At 51.7% G+C, this 15,508-nt stretch overlaps 1 protein-coding gene and 1 long non-coding RNA gene across 8 annotated transcripts in view; one reads left to right on the top strand and one right to left on the bottom strand.

Moving 5' to 3' along the window:
• Positions 1 to 12,021, bottom strand: part of IRX5 (iroquois homeobox 5) — a 66,882-nt gene extending 54,861 nt beyond the window's left edge. For 2 of the 6 annotated variants that reach the window (XM_088136155.1, XM_088136154.1), the window contains exons 1-3: positions 11,141 to 12,020; positions 8,813 to 9,218; positions 7,509 to 8,261 (exon numbers count right to left, since the gene is read on the bottom strand). In XM_088136155.1, the coding sequence (XP_087992281.1) occupies positions 7,509 to 8,261; positions 8,813 to 9,218; positions 11,141 to 11,395 (1,414 nt within the window). In that variant the 5' untranslated portion in view covers positions 11,396 to 12,020. Of the gene's footprint in view, positions 1 to 5,532; positions 8,262 to 8,812; positions 9,219 to 11,140 lie in introns of all 6 variants that reach the window. The other 4 variants (XM_088136157.1, XM_088136156.1, XM_088136153.1 and 1 more) reach the window with 3 other exon arrangements.
• Positions 12,022 to 12,362: 341 nt separating this feature from the next.
• Positions 12,363 to 15,011, top strand: LOC148216498 (uncharacterized). 2 transcript variants are annotated; one of them, XR_015795291.1, is made up of 4 exons: positions 12,363 to 12,739; positions 13,097 to 13,289; positions 13,647 to 14,109; positions 14,356 to 15,011. It is a non-coding gene; the product is annotated as an uncharacterized LOC148216498 (long non-coding RNA). The 2 variants fall into 2 exon arrangements; XR_015795290.1 differs by having other exon boundaries at positions 13,647 to 15,011.
• The last annotated feature ends 497 nt before the right edge of the window (positions 15,012 to 15,508 follow it).

Raw genomic sequence — 15,508 nt, 5'->3', positions numbered from 1 at the left:
TCCTTTCACCCTCCCCAAGGCAGCGGTGCTGACACATTTCCCAGTTCTCAAGCAACTCCACTGCCCTGATATCCCAAATCCCTCGCTGGCCTCAAGTTAGGCTGGGCCTATTCCATGCACCTCAGACAGGCTCAAGCGATGGTTCTTCCTGGATCTCAATGAAGCCCCAGATTTCCCAGCAGATAGACATCCACGAAATGGCCATTTACTTGGGGGTAAAATCCTCTGAATTCAACCCAATAAACTCAGTCCTCAAATTACTTTAGCAACCCCTCGTTCCCATCCACCCCAAGAAGGGAGCTTGCAAATTAACCGCTTTAAGAATTAGATTCTTACAAGAAACTTCCATTAAAATGTCATTAAATCAATAAAACAGAATCAGAAAAAGACTCTCTTTCGGGGGTAAGCAGAATTCACGGGATCCAGACCTCCTCAATAAAGAGAAAATGGACTTGTACAGGAGCTTCATTGGACTTCAGTTGAAACTTCGCTTCGGGATCCAGTAGTTGGAGCTGAGCGGGTTCAACTTCCTGGATTGGGTCTCTGGTTTTAAGGTAAAACTGAGCCTTTGTCCGGGCTGGTGGGGAGGAAGAGACCAGACTGGTTTTGAAGCTAAAATCGAAATGAGCCCTTCACGTCTTCCTTACCACTCAGTTCAGCCACCGCCTCTGACCGCTGTCTGAACTGCCTTGTTACCTCCAACCGCAACCGAACCGGTTTCTCGAGCTTTTTGCAAACAAACGTGGGTGAGCTCTCTTCCCTCCCTTCTCTTAAAAAGCGTGTTTAAAATATCCTTCCAAAATTAAGGAAAGAAGCCACGAGCGCTGAGGAAGCGATAAAAGGGGGTCTAACCTGAAATACCTTGCCGGCTTTCTTTAAAAAAAAAGTGAAGTAAGAAATATATATATATATATATATATATATATATATATTTCTTACTTCACTTTTTTTTTAAAGAAAGCCGGCAAGGTATTTCAGGTTATATATATATATATATAATTTAAAAGCCTTTAGTGTATTCTAGTTGCCATAGAGTTGCTTCTTTCTTTCATGCTGTTAAAGCTTTAGGAAAAGCCCCGCAATTGGCGATTTTGAAATCCAGATCAATGATTTGGGTTATCACGCAAGGAGAGCCGAACTTTGGAACTGTTCCAAAACGGCCCTTGGATTTCAACTGCGTAAAACCACACATGGTGGCTGGATTTGCACAGGCTTCGGGACGGGGGTCCTTCCCGCTCCCACCAGGCTCAGAAGCGAGCCCGGGCATTTGCAGGGGGACTCCCGCGCAGGGAGGGCAGATGGGATCCTTGGGTCTGAAGACCAAGCTGAGAGCACGCTGAAAGCAGACGAGTTTTCTTTGCAAGGAATAAGATTCTGAGCCAGGTGGACTGTGAAGTCGATTGTACTCACTATATGATTTATTTCAGAGGAGGAGGCAGCCTAGCAAGCTTGAGTCTACGGGAAGTATTCAGAAATATGGTGTTGAGTTAATTAAAACGTGGCGAAGCTGTTTTTCTGGACAGGGAAACGAGACCCATAGGCGGCAGTGTTGCATTCCTAAACTGGATTTCAGGCCGTTTGCTCCGGTTTGAATCCTTTTGGAGGTCTGAGCCTTGGGGTCCGGTCGTAGAAGTCAAGCCCATGGATTGGGTTGGCCCTGGAGTCCCCAAGAGTCCTTCTGAGGCATCCGGACCGTTTCCCCCTTTCTAATCTGCCACATGTAAATTCGGATTGGTGTTCTCTTTGACGAGGAGATCCTTAATAAGGAGGAACTTCAAGAGTTGGCAGAATGTAAGTTTGATGAATGAATACACAAGAGATCTGTCATTTATTCAGGCTCAGCCTTTAACCCAGAGACCCTCAGAGATCACTGCTTTCTCTTTGTAAGGACTGGGTTCACACACGCTATCCACTTGTAACTTGGATTGCTGCTTTTGGCACGGCGTGAGGGGAGAAGTCAACAACCATTGCTCATCAACCATGGCCAACTGTTCACTGAGAACCCCTCTATCGCTGCTTATTCCACAAGCCATGGTTTCAACAAACCACAGCTTCCCAAGATGTGCGTCTCTGGGCAGACACCTATCTGTACACAACGGCTTTCTTTTTACAGCATCGCCAGTATTACAAGGTCTGGTTACCACAACTTTCCACTTTAGAGTCGAGAACTGGATTAAGAAAGGAGGCTGTTTTCTGCCCAACAAAAACGCTATGGAGGGCACTCGCATCTGGTCGCTAGGTCCAGTAAGGGTTAAAAAAATATGCAGTACAGCTTGTGGTTCTGCCTGTTTACCGATCCAGGGGCTATCTTAGCATGTTGTGTGAAGATATCATGAGGCTGGCTTATTTATTTTCCTGTAGACATAGCATGTCATGTCCTCTCAACAATGGTGACTTCTAAACCCAGGTTTAGGTTGATACGTACTGTGGGAATCCTCCCAGTTAATAAGTCTCTTTTCTGGTAGTATTCACTGTCTTTGGTCTGCCCCGTGTATAATACCCAGAATCCAAGTCTCTTCACACGTCCAGAGTTTTTAGAAGTCTCGTGTGTATACTGCATTTTAAAATTGATACCGCTTTGCAATAAATTCCGCCGAAATCCTTTTGCCTCTGATCCTATAACACGCCTTGATAGAAGAAATTTCATTCGGTGCCTGGGTCCTGCGGTCAAGCATCCCATTCACGACCCAAGGGCTGCCTCCCTTTGTGACAATTACCCTCTCATTTCCAGCCCGATAAAACGGAACCGTAAGAAACTTTCTGAAGTTTGCTTCCGTGAAGCCGGGCGCTTCAAAACATTTTAACAGTGAAACAAAACTAGCAGAAAATGTCTCTTCTAAATTGCAGCGGGGGAAGCAGGTCCTAATTTCGTAGACTTCAGACGGTTTCGGGTCAGAGCAGAAATGCAACGGGCAGGATGCGATGTCAGTGTGTTTCTGTGCACTATGAAATCCACCCCCAAAATATTAATAATCTTCAAAGCAGTTAATACGTTGTATTAGCTGCAGTGATACTTAAGTTTCACTTGGGGAGAAATTTAATAAGAGGAGATAATAAATTAAGAGGAGGTAATAAATTAACTTTCTGCAACAATTCTTGTTCAGCCTTAACTAGAGCCAAGCAGGATCAGGAGATGAACAGCAGAAAGGAAATGGGTTTATTCCCATAGGAAGATGTACATTAAACACAGACGGCTAATAGAGCTATTTGATATAGACCTTATTATATCAAAAAGTTTCCTTGGTATGAAAAAAGGGGGGTACCAGCCTAATCTTCTGAATTTTTGAATGGCTTTCCTTCTCTGTATGCTTCGAGGTTGGAAAGAAAGGACACGCAATACACGCGCTCTCATACACACCCGCAGTTGTCCTGCCAAGACCAGCAACCCCGAAGTTAAGCGCGCTTCCTTTTGTGACACCCCTCGCGTTCAAACGCGCGCCGACCCTCTTTCTTTCAACAGCTGGACGTTTAGGCTTCAAAGACGTCCGTCAGGATTGCAACCTAATGCAGGTCACCCATCATTCCCCCCACCCCAAAGAAACCCGGCGTTTTCCTCCCTTAGGAAGAAAGTAAATCCATTCGATTCGGTTTGGACAAAGCCGAACTCTGTCGGTCTGTATGTTTTCTTTTGCTGCTGGCTCTTCCCTCCCCTCCCCACCCCACCCCGCATCTTTTCTCACACTTTAGACAACCGATTTGGCAATCAGTTTTCGGCCATTCTTTTTATTTTTATAAACAAATCAGAATGTTCTGGGCCACGCGGTTGGTGTACCTCTGCAACAGTTTGAATGTTTGTTTAAAGTCAGTTTGCAGGTTGAAATAGCTGTGGAATAGACACAGCGGCTGCGTTCCCACAATACCTTTACTCGGGGTTAACTGAATCCTGGTTGACTCAAATAATCCGAAGAGGTGCTGGGCCAGAAAGCAACCTTCAGCGCTCCGCCCTCGCGAACACTTTAGGTTAAAATCGGTGGGTTGCAACTCCCTGCGTCGTGGGAACCCGGCATTGTGCCTGCAAGAAATGGATTCCCAGCCACCCTGAGGTTGGGGAAAGAGCGGGTGGGGACGTATGGGGTACTTCACAGTTGAATAGCTGTGGCTAAGCTAATTAACGGCTCATTATGCGGGTCCAGGGGAAAGTTTGAAGCAACCACGAAGCATTTTTCCGGCTCATGATAAGCGGGCACACGCGAAGTCAAAATCTGGGAAGAGTCAGGTATGTCCCTGGTCTCCAGATTCATCCCAGTGCAATGAAAGTGAGGGCTAAGGTTGCTAGAAACTGACATCCGCCCAACCCTTCGTGCAAAGCAGCTGTTTTACTTCCTGTGTCAGTCACTTTTCTGGCGTGTGGAAATCCTTTGTGACCCCTAAGGAAGAGGCGCTGGGCGAAAGACCTGAAGGCGCAGTCAGACGCGCGATCCTGTACTTCTCCGTTCCAAAGGAACGAGAGTTATTTTACCCCCCAGGAGTCGGGCTAACCTAACCCAGGACTATTTAGAACGAACTGTGGCAGTGTTCGGACGTATTTCGCAGACCGAGGAGTGTAGAATCGTCCAGACGCTCTAATCCAGCCCAAACGTGCAGACTCGGCCGCCAGCTGTTCAACTCAATGGGGTTTTACTCTCAGGTAAAGCGGGGTCTCTCAGGCCGCTGCCTAAGGAAACCCCTCGATTTCCTCGAAAATGGATCTCAACAGAATTCACCGAGGCTGGGATCTAATTCCAAGGAGAAAGGTTGCTCTTTTTCCCGTACCTTTGGGCCCCCACCCCGATCTTAACACAAGATCACCTTATCTCGCGGAAGGAGGATTTTTGCTTGCCCGTTTCCAGGAAAAAAAAAGGCGAGGGGCTTCCGTTCTTCCTTCTGAACTACGAATAAGCAGCATTGCGGTCTCAAGGGACATATTTGCTATTTAAATGGCCTGAGGGTGGGCGGAGGGCGGGGGGAGGGAAGCATATCAACAAGTGGCCAGTGAAACCAGGCCATAAAACAACTTGGACTTCATTCGCCGGCCATGAACTTACTGTTAATACCGCCTTCCCCGGTCGTGGGTTTCAACATTTCCTCCCTTCAATGAAATAAATACATAAACCCTCTGAGAAGGGTCTGGGGTTTGCCCTCAAGGGTTTTATTTTGGGGGGGGCGCATGCAACGTTGAGGTTCCGAGCTGTGCGCCTCTCAAAAAGTGAATCTAAGAGCTGGAAGGCAAATCGGGACCCCAGAAGTTCTTGTGTAGGGTGTGTATGTGCGTAAGTGGTGATAGAGAGAGAGAGGCTAACTCAAGAACCGAAGGGGTTAATGTTTTCCCCGTTCAAAACGATTAAATAAAGTGGAGATCTATCTTTCCCATTTGGGATTTCCCCCCACCTCCCATTCTCAACCCGCCAATAGATATGGCTGAACGGCAAAGGCGCTTCTTTTCAGTTCTATTCATTCGGGGGTCGGGGCGGGGGGGGGGGGGACCTGGGATCTGTCTCACTCCCACAAGTCAGAAGGACTCCGTTTGAAATTCGGTACAAGTGTGACACCTACCTGTGAATTTGGGAAACAATGTAAGGCGACCCTCCTCGCCCTCCATTTGCGCGCACTGCTCTGCGCTCGGCAGAAGTCCCCTCGACGCGGCATCAGCGGGATGGGGCCAATGGGGCGGAAGGGGGATAATTTAAGCGCCCTCGCTTTGCAAACCTAGCGAGACCCGGAAGGAGAAAGAGCCCCGGAGAGCTACGGCAGCGAGGAAAGGAACGACACGCTGGCCCACGCACGCACAGATTCACACACCCTCGCGGTTCCCCCGTGTATTCTCCGGAAGAACTCTGCAGACGTTCGCGAGATCGGCCAGAGAAAAATCGGCCATAAAATCGAATTTCTTCCCGAGGTTCACGTGCAAAACGCGGCCATAAAGGCCGATAGGGATTGGAAAGGATTAAGTTAAAAGATATAGCCTTTGGGGGCTATTCCCACAGAGGGAGCGGGGAATCCGCCTGAAGGGTCGCAAGGCTTGAAAAAGCGGCGGCGTCTTCCACTTCCAGCCGGCCTTGCAGCATTTCCCCCACCCCCGCGTTACGAACGACCCCATATATAGGCAGGGCCCTGCGTCCCGGAGCTGCAACTCCGGGCGTCGTGGTGAAAAAGGGCGACCCTTCTCGAGAATCAATCCACCGACCCGCAGGATCTACCCAGATCTTAACAAAAGCGGATATCTGTGGCCGAGGCTGGGCCACCGGCTCGGCCCCCACCGGCGCGTTCACAAAATCAAACGGTAGCCCAAGGCCACTTCAGACTATGTGACATCGGGACCATAATTTCAGGTTGAATTACCTCCCCCGATCAGCACAATTCGCAGAGTCCCTTGACCTTCTGGTCTGCGTAATATCCGCCCCGCTTAAGTATCTCTGGTAGCCTTCTGCTCCGTACTACTGGCTCCCCCCCCCCCCGCCCCCCGCAATCCCTCACTGGAAACAACTCAGATTTAGAGACTTTCCCCAAATCCGGTAACCTTCGAAACCTGCTTTCAGGCTACTGGAAATAACCCACTTTCTCCACAGAAACAAGGTGGGACGATTCATCAGTATATTTCCTTTGTTCGTTTCTCTCCCCCCCCCCACCCCCCCCCACCCCCTTTGTTTGTTGCATTCGGGTGGCCACCAAAAAACGGTCGGTATTTCTTTCCTTTTCAAAATGTATTTTTCATTTTAATGCATATAAAAATAAATCTATGGTTTAATTTCACACTGGACCGAGGGCGTCTGTGATTTATACCTAATAGCACAGTTTGACAACCTTCCGCATGGAAAGTTGTTAATCTCAGGTAATAATATTATACTGCTAATAATTCAATAAGCAGGTATGTGTATAAACACACACACACACACACACACATATATAAACAATTTGGGAAAAGACACAAATGCGTGTGTACGTGTGTGTGTGTGTGTGTGTATGTATTTATCTATATATATATCTATGTATAGAGAATCAGAAACCAACATTATGGCTGTACAGGTGGTTGGATTTCATAATTTACTTCAAAGATACTGTATAACCGATTTAAATACAAAAAGCTACATTAAATATACAGAATTAGATTTCATACAAATCATATCTGTCTTTTCCCGTGTGTGTGCGAGAGAGAATCCCCACATACCCACCATATCTTGCAGTTCTGTTTAAGACTTCTAAAAGCTGCGTTTTCAAATAAATTATAAAGCTGATTTGGAAACGGGCCAGGACTTTCCTTTTTCTTTCTCTCTCTCTCTCTTTCTTTCTGTTCCACCCTTCCTCCACCCTTTGGGCAGCGTGAAAAAACCCAAATCAAGACGGGATCAGTTGGAAATAAATGTCGAAAAACCGCCAACGACAAAGAAGCAGAAGGGGGGGGGGGAGGGAACGGAAAGAGCGGGAGGGGGGCAGCTTTCTCTTTCCCCCCAAAAAGGGCGGAACAAAATCCAGTCCCGTCTTGGAGCTCAGGTTAAGTTCGGAAGAAGTTGGAGATTAAATATGCGACATACCTTTCTTTAGTTCGTAAGGCGAGTCTTTGCTAAATTCGTACTGGCTCTGACTTCGGAGCATTTTCGCGTCTTTCGCCAAGGTTTCCGCTCTGTTCAAAAGGGTCTGGTTTAATCCGTTAAAATGGGGGCTGGGGGCGCCCGCCGTGGCCGCGTTGCTGTGAAGGTGTCCGAAGGAAGTGTAGTTCGTGTACCCGGGATAAAAGGGGCTGGTGGCGTAATAGAGGGGCCGCGGAAGCACCGAGGCGGCGCCGTTGGGGAAGGGGCAGGTGGCGGCGGAAGGCGAGCGCGCTGTCGGGGACTGTGCCGCCCCGCTTAAGCCCGAAGGAGTTTGCGGGGGCGTCTCGCCGCTGCCCCCTTCCTTGGCTTTGTCCGCGGAGGTGGCGATCTCCGCCAGGGACCACAGCTTGGGCTTCGAAAGCGCCCCCGGGCCGGCCGCCTGCGGAGGCGCCTGGGGCGAATGAATGACCGACGTGCCGTGACTGGAAGGCAGGCTGGGGTGCAGGTCCGTCGAAGGGGGTCTGTACTGGGCGGGCGGGGGCGGCGGGGGCTCGTCGCTGCCGCCCCCCGGGTGCAGCAGCTGCTGGTGGTGAGCCTGGAGGAGGAGGCGGCCCGCCGGTCCGCAGTGCACCAAAGGCGGCGAGGCGCCGGCGGCTCCTTTGGGAAGCGCCTGCTCGGGGCTCTCCTTACAATCCGAGTCGCTGGAGGCGCCGTCGGCTTCTTTGCCAGCTCCGACGCCTTTCGGGTCTCCTGTGCCTGCGGAGAAAGGCCCGGGAGGCCCAGGGCCGCCGTCAGACCGCTGCAGCTCAGCGCTTGCCTTCGCACCACCCTGAACCTGACTCCGAAGTCACTGACTCTCTGCTTCCCCACCCAGCAGAGCGCCGAGAAAGGCGACCCAGAGGCTGGACTGGCAGAGCAGGCGAAGTCATCTAACCCATGGGATAAAGAGCCATGCTTATCCCCCCCTCCAAGTTTCCCGTTCGTGTGAACGAGGCCGCTGGGTCTCTCACTGACCTGTTTAAACGGGTTGTGTGAACATAGACAGTGGTTAGCCTCTTTCCCAATTCGGGCTACAAAGAGCCACTGAGTTCCAGGACGGCCTCCCTCACTTCTTCTGCACCTCAAAAGCCACTGGAGGCCGACCCCTTCCCATCCTCCCACAGAGAACCCAGACCCCAGACCTCTGCTCCATCCCTAGACAAGTAAGCCCCATATGGGGGGGGGGGGGAGGGAGGGAACGGCCCTGCCAATCTTCCAAGATCCCTAAGCTAACCCAGTTGCCTTTGGGGAAGGCAACTGCTCCTTACCGAGCTGGGCCGGGTCTGGCTCGCCCTTCTCCTCCAGTTTGGCTGGATCCTCATCGTCGTTCTTCTCCAGGTCGATGTTCTCCTCTTCCTCCTCGTCCTCGCTGCGGTTCCGCGGCGTCCAGGTCATCTTGTTCTCCTTCTTGAGGCGCCGGCGGGCGTTGGCGAACCAGGTAGAGACCTGCGTGAGGGTCATCTTGGTGATGATGGCCAGCATGATCTTCTCACCCTTGGTGGGGTAGGGGTTCTTCCGGTGCTCGTTCAGCCAGGCCTTCAGCGTGGCGGTGGCGTCCCGAGTCGCGTTCTTTCGGTAAGCTGGGTCCCCGTAGGGGTAGGAGCCCAGGGGAGCGGCGTAGGGATGGTACCCCAAGGAGCCCGCCATGCCGGGAGTGTGGTCGTAAGGGGAGCCCTGCAGGAAGGAGAAGGAGAGGGAGGAGAGGCGAAGCAGGCCCAGGTGAGAAGGAGGCCAGCTGGAAACTCAGCTGAAGGTCCACAGTGTGCATTTGGAGGGATAATATTCCAGTCTGTTCAGGAGAGAATTTCTCCGGCTCACCCACCCACTACACAAATAATCACCACCACCACCACCACCACCACCAAATAATAATAATAATAATAATAATAATAATCCGGCCTAGAAGGAAACCATGACAAGGTAGACAACAGGGTCGCCCGTCTGGATGCAGGCAAAGCGGTTCGCTCAGAACTACGGCATTTTCCCACTGTTACCTTTGCTACAACCCCCCACCCCCTTCCCTCTGCGCTGGATTATCTGCCTGTAAACAGCAACAAATTACACCCCGCCCCCTCCCCCTTTAATTAAAGGCAACCTTTCCCCCAAACCCTCACGCACCGTTTTTGTTTTCATTTTTCACTGGGGAGCTTGGTAGCGAGTAGGCAGAAAACCACATACTAGCAGAAGGGGGCGAGGAAAGAGCCTGGCTCAGCTAAATCTGGTTTTAAACCAAACTAATCGGATTCAAATCGAGTTCAATCCCAGGGTTTTCTCCCAGAGGCCTAATGCAGTTAACTGAAAAGTGGATTTTGGATGGACAGAGCCCTGGGAAGGAAGGGGCCACCAGAGGCATTTCTGCAGAGCGAAATCAAACGCGGATTGATTTGCCTTATTTATCTATATTTGTTCCGTAAAGATTTCCAGGTACGGTTCGGTATTGAGCCAATAGGGCAGCAGGTAAGTTCACAAACCTCCGTTTTCTACCTCCACTTATTACTACGAGGATGATTTCTCGATCGACTTGCTGCTGCGATGAGAATCAAGGATTTATAGTTTCGCAGCACCCGGAGAAGCTGCGGAAAAAGAGCGAGCAGCGAAAAGCGCCGCTTTTCTCCTATGTGACCGCCTCCCCCCTCCCCCGTCCCCTTCTCCGGCAGCCAAACTGATGGGCATCTAAACTGATTGACCTGACTTGAATTCAAAGGAGGTCAGGAGGATGGCGGCGGGGGGGATGGGGGGGCAGCGAAGTGTTCCGATGTTCACATACAAAAATAAAGTGATGGCATGGGAATCTTTCAAAAGCCAACCACACGAAGTCTAAATTTCTTTCTTTCTTTCTTTCTTTCTTTCTTTCTTTCTTTCTTTCTTTCTTTCTTTCTTTCTTTCTTTCTTTCTTTCTTTCTTTCTTTCTTTCTTTCTTTCTTCCTTCCTTCCCTTCCCTTCCCTTCCCTTCCCTTCCCTTCCCTTCCCTTCCCTTCCCTTCCCTTCCCTTCCCTTCCCTCCTCTCGGAATTTCCAAGAACCCTTTCGCGCCTCCTTCACGATTCAGGTTCTAATCCGACAGAGCAGGTCCCTCGATTTCTCAAACCCGTTTCGGCTACGAGGACCCTCGTAGTTCTTTACTCCCAAATAAACAAGCGGGGAGGATCCGGCTGCTGCAGCAGAGTGCTTCTTAGGGTTCTGCAGGAGGGGACCAGACAACAATTCCCCCTAAGGTTTTGGGGGGGCAGGGAGGGGAAGAATGGTCTCCATTTGAGCGGAAGCAGGATCTGGCACAACCTGTCTTCTTGTAGGGGAAGCCGGTGGGCCCGAGACTTCGCAGGGAAGGGCCCGGAGCCTCCAGGCGGCCGGGCTTGCATTCCGTCTGCTCTCGGCGTCCTTCCCCCCTTTTCTGGGCAGATTTCGCCTGCAGCCAGAGCCGCGTCTCCAAACCTCCTAACGAAAGCCCTAGCTCTCGGCATCCTCCCTGGCTCTCTTTCGCCCCTGACCTCGGGGCGGCTTTCTCCTCGCCTAAGCCCCTTGCCCACTCCTGCCCCTCCAGCCAGCGGGGAGAAAGGTTGAGGGACCGGAGCAAGCCACCCGCCTGCGCTCTCTTACCACGTAAGAGGAGAAGGCAGCTGCGGCCGCCGCCGCCGCCGCCGGATCAGTGCCGTACTGGAGGTGGGAGTTGTAGCCGGGCGAGGGAGCGCTAAAGGCGGTCGAGCCGGCGTACGGGGAAAAAGCCGAGCCGGAGGACGATCTGCCCAGTTCATCCGTCCTGGGGCCGGAGATCACGCTGGTGCTGTACGCCGGGCAGGAATAGAGGGCCAAGGAAGCCGACGGCTGGTACAAGTAACCCTGAGGATACGACATGGCCGGAAGCTGCTGGCAGATCTCCGCCAGCCAGCCAGCCCCAGCCAGCCCCGCAGCAGCTGCCGCTCCTCGCTCCGGCCCTCGCTCTCCCCGGCGCGCGTCGTCGGAGCCTGCCGCGGCGGGCGCTTCTGTCGGCGGGCGGGCGGAGAGCCCCTTCGCTCGACGCGCGCCCTCTTCGCCGCCTCCCCTCTGCAGCGGCTCTCGCTGGACTCTCCGGCGCGCGGCACCTTCCCCCCCTCTTTCCAGGCGCCCTCTTCTTTGCTCCTGCTCCCCCGCCCTCCGCTGGACGGGAAAGGGCGCTTTCTCCTCTTTCGCTCCTCGCTCGCTCGCTCGCTCGTCTGCCTTCTTGACCGCCCGCCCGCCGCCCCCCTTCCCTTTGCGCGCTCCGCCAAAGGTCCTGCCAAGACGCGAAGTTGGAAATTGGGAATTCTGACGCCTCCGACGCAACGCGCCCAAGCTCCGCCTTCCGCGGGGGTGTTGGCGAGAGAGAGCGAGAGAGAGGGGGGGGGAGGAAGGAGGGAGGGAGAGACAGGGAGAGGAGGAGGGGATGGGGAGAAGAAGGGAGAGAGAAGGGAAGGGGGAAGAAAGAGTAAAAGAAACCCGAAGAGGCTGGTTCGTGCTGTGCTTGCCACAGCCAACCCCAAGCAGCCAGAAACCTCTCTCTCTCTCTCTCTCTCTCTCTCTCTCTCCCCGCCCCCCCCCCCCTTCTCTTCCCAGCTCAATTGCGCCGGCCTCTGGCAATCAACAGCCAAGCTGTTTAGCAAAGATCACCTCCAACTTTCTTCATTTGCTAAATACACCATCAGCGCAATTTCTCTTTTGATTTATAGCAAAGAGCTTGCAGGCTAGGTCGCTCGCTCTCGCGCTGGCGGGCCTGCTCTGGAATGCGAATGCATTCACTTGATGAAATAGGTTTCTTAACAAGATTTACTAGAAAGAGAGAGAGAGAGAGAGAGAGAGGGAGAGAGAGGAAGGAAGGAAGGAAGGAAGGAAGGAAGGAAGGAAGGAAGGAAGGAAGGAAGGAAGGAAGGAAGGAAAAGAAAATAAAGGCTTTTCGAATAAGCAAATTTTGGAATAAGAAAGTTAAAAAGAATTTCAGATAAATCAAAAGCCATCTCTCGAAAACGAAAAGATGGGAAAACAAACTTTTCCCACCTTTGGCATTGCTTTGCCGTCCTAGATGCCTTTGAAGTTCCTGTTAATGTCGTCGCCTTTGTTGTTCTTATTGTTCTTATGATTACAGACGTCTTCCCATGAGGGATTTTTCCCCCCTCGATAAGCGGCGACACGTCTCTGGGGCGCAGAAAGCTACAGCTCCTTACTCGAGAGGAATCCAGTTCTCAGGTGCCCGATCCCTTCTCCCTTCCGTTTTTCAAGCAGGGCAGCGGAACAGCAGAGAACCCAGCCTGGGGGCTTTCTTGCTTAAATGTACAGCTCAGTTGGGGAGGTTTGCCAGGGCGGGGTTCAAGTCGCCCCGTTCTACCTTTTAGGGTTGCTGGGAAGATGCTCTAGCGAGGGACAGATTCCCAGGAGCCTACCATGTCAAAAGATGTGGTTCTTACTTGAGTGATACAGTAACATAACCAATAACAAAGTATAACCCGAAACCGAATATGGTTGGGGTGTTTAACTACCTCCGACTTGCATATCGGAGCCAAGTAGCTGCCTCTAATTGTCTCCCTCTTTCATTTCTCTTAACAGGACAAGGACCTGCGACCCCCTGTTTCCACCGCCCCGCTCCCACCCCCAGGTCTGTTCGTTACTCTTGCCAGGTAGGCAGGAGAAGAAGCGCTTTCCCAGAGATTGAGAAGACTGGGCGTGTTTGCAAAGTTGTCTCGGGAGGAAGACAAAACTTCAGCCCCGGCTGCTTGTTGTGACAATCGAGGAATGTCGGGTTGGTTTCTGCCTCCTTGGCTGAAAAGAAAGGGCGGGGGCGGGGGGGGGGTCAAAGGGAAAACGGGAGGGGGCGTGCTGGGTGAAGCTTGGGCAGGGCATCTTAAAAAAGAAATAATCCAGGTATCTTTGCTCTTCCCCACCCCCACTTAAACCCCATAAAAGGGTAGTAGCGAAAGCAGATTAAAACCAGATGGAGCGGAGAAAGTCCACGCCGATCGCAGAATGTAATCTCCTTTGATTCTAGCAGATATATGGATATATATATATATATATATATATATATATATATATATATATCCCAGCAGGATCACGTCTTCGTTCTTTCCTCCCTTCGCCCCCCTCCTCCCTTTCTCAGGAGAGGGATCTCTCATGTCTGCTGCCTCCCTCCACCTAAACGGGTCGGTCCTTCCACCCCGCAGCCGGGCGCCCGAAGAAAAGCTTTCCACCTCTGACTGCGGCGCTTCCGAAGTTTCCCTTTCAGCCTCGAGGACAATGACCCCGCAGCGAGGAAAGTCCACCCCATTCACCCCCGGGCACGCACGGCTGCGTAGTGCAGAGGCGCCCAGAGCCAGCCCGCAGAGCGAGTCTCGTAGCCGCCCCCTTGGCGAAGGAGGCTTTCTGGCCGTGACTCGCCCCCCAACCCCGGCGGATGGGTGGGTGGCCGAGGTCCCCTTCAGGCGACATCTGAGCGTCCTTTTGGGCACCCTCGTCCCCCAAACGCGGAGCCTGCGCCTGGCAGCAGCCAAGTTTGGAGGCGAAGGAGCCGGACCCGGTGCAGATGGTCTCCGCTGAAGTCTTTGCGGAACTTTCTGCCGAGGGTGAATCTGACACGTTCCTTTTTTGCTTCCTTTAGTCGGGGGCGCGGGGGAGGGGGGGGGGGAGAGAGAGAGAGCGTTGTGCCGAAAACTGAAGAGAAAACCCAAAGGAGGTGGGGAGGGGGCTTATCAGCAGGGCCAACCCCGTTTCTCTCGGCTAGCGCTCCAAGGGCGGAATCGGCTGGGAAGCTGGAGATGGGCGCCTGTTTCTTTCAACCAAGCGTGGTGTGTCTGTCCTCTCGTCGGCAGGGGCTGGGACCTTCGGATAAGGCCAGTTCTGGACACCCCCACCCGCTGCCTCGGAAATACCCTCCCCTTGATTTCAGCCGGACGTTCAGGCGATTTCAGAAAGTTCTTAAGAGAAGCGGGGCTGGAACTGATTACACAGCACGATCGGTCAGCACGAAACTGGCATTATTGAAAACCTATCCGAAAGACTGTCCATTCTCAGCCCTCAGAACGGAACCATTTATTAATAATCATAATTTTAAAAAACAACAGCTCCCCCCACCCCCCCCAACCCCCATTTCTCCTTAAAGAGAGCTTAAGGCTGAGATGTTGACCCAGCCCGCTCTTTCACGGGCTTGAGTTTCGTTTAGAAAATGGGAGCCTGGATCTTACGCACGCACCGTTTCGGGATGTTACCCGTAAGGGATGCAGTTGGGCTCCATCAAAACCTTTAAGTTGGCGTCTACCAGCTTTACTCGGAAGTAAGTTCCATGGAATTTAGTAGGATCTCTCCAGGATGTCCCCTCGCTTTTTTTCTTCCATTTCTCTTCCCCCCTTCTCCCCCCCTTCCAGTGGCTGCACATAATTGTCCAATCACACCCCAAAAACCAATGGTCGTCTCTCTCTCTCTCTCTCTCTCTCTCTCTCTCTCTCTCTCTCTCTCTCTCTCTCTCTCTCTCGTCCCATTCCAATTAAAGAAAAGCCAACCAACCTGAGGCTACTAAATTCTTGGGCTGAGAATGAAATTTCAGAACACACACCCAATTCTAAATATTCAAACTCTGATCGAAACTTTCCCAGAAAAATGGATAGCTTTCCCAGGATCTCGACAGGTAATTTTGTCACTCTTCCGGATCAAAGAAACAAAGAGAAAGAAGAAAAGAATTGGAGTGCTTGGTGAACGGCTCGTCATAGACAACTGATCCAGGGCAGGCAAACCTCCAGAGATTTTTTTTCCCCTTTGCATATTTATTGATTCCCCTTCCTTTCTCTGATCGCAGCTACTAAATTCTTTTTATGTGCTTGAAGGGTGTACACTCTTGGCTGGAGAATAATAATGATAATAATAAAAGATTCTAAGGCTTTTGGATAAACTTTAATTGATCCTAAGCTATCAGCATTTGCTAAACATTGTTCAGGAAAGAAAGAAAGAAAGAAAGAAAGAAAGAAAGAG

Source organism: Python bivittatus, unplaced genomic scaffold (assembly GCF_059951505.1).
Source record: "Python bivittatus isolate LINGU-HERP-01145 unplaced genomic scaffold, Pbiv_v1 ctg000190_np1212, whole genome shotgun sequence".
Classification (NCBI taxonomy): Eukaryota; Metazoa; Chordata; class Lepidosauria; order Squamata; family Pythonidae; genus Python; species Python bivittatus.
The sequence above is the reverse complement of the archived record's forward strand: the minus strand, read 5'-3'. Positions and strand labels throughout refer to the sequence as shown.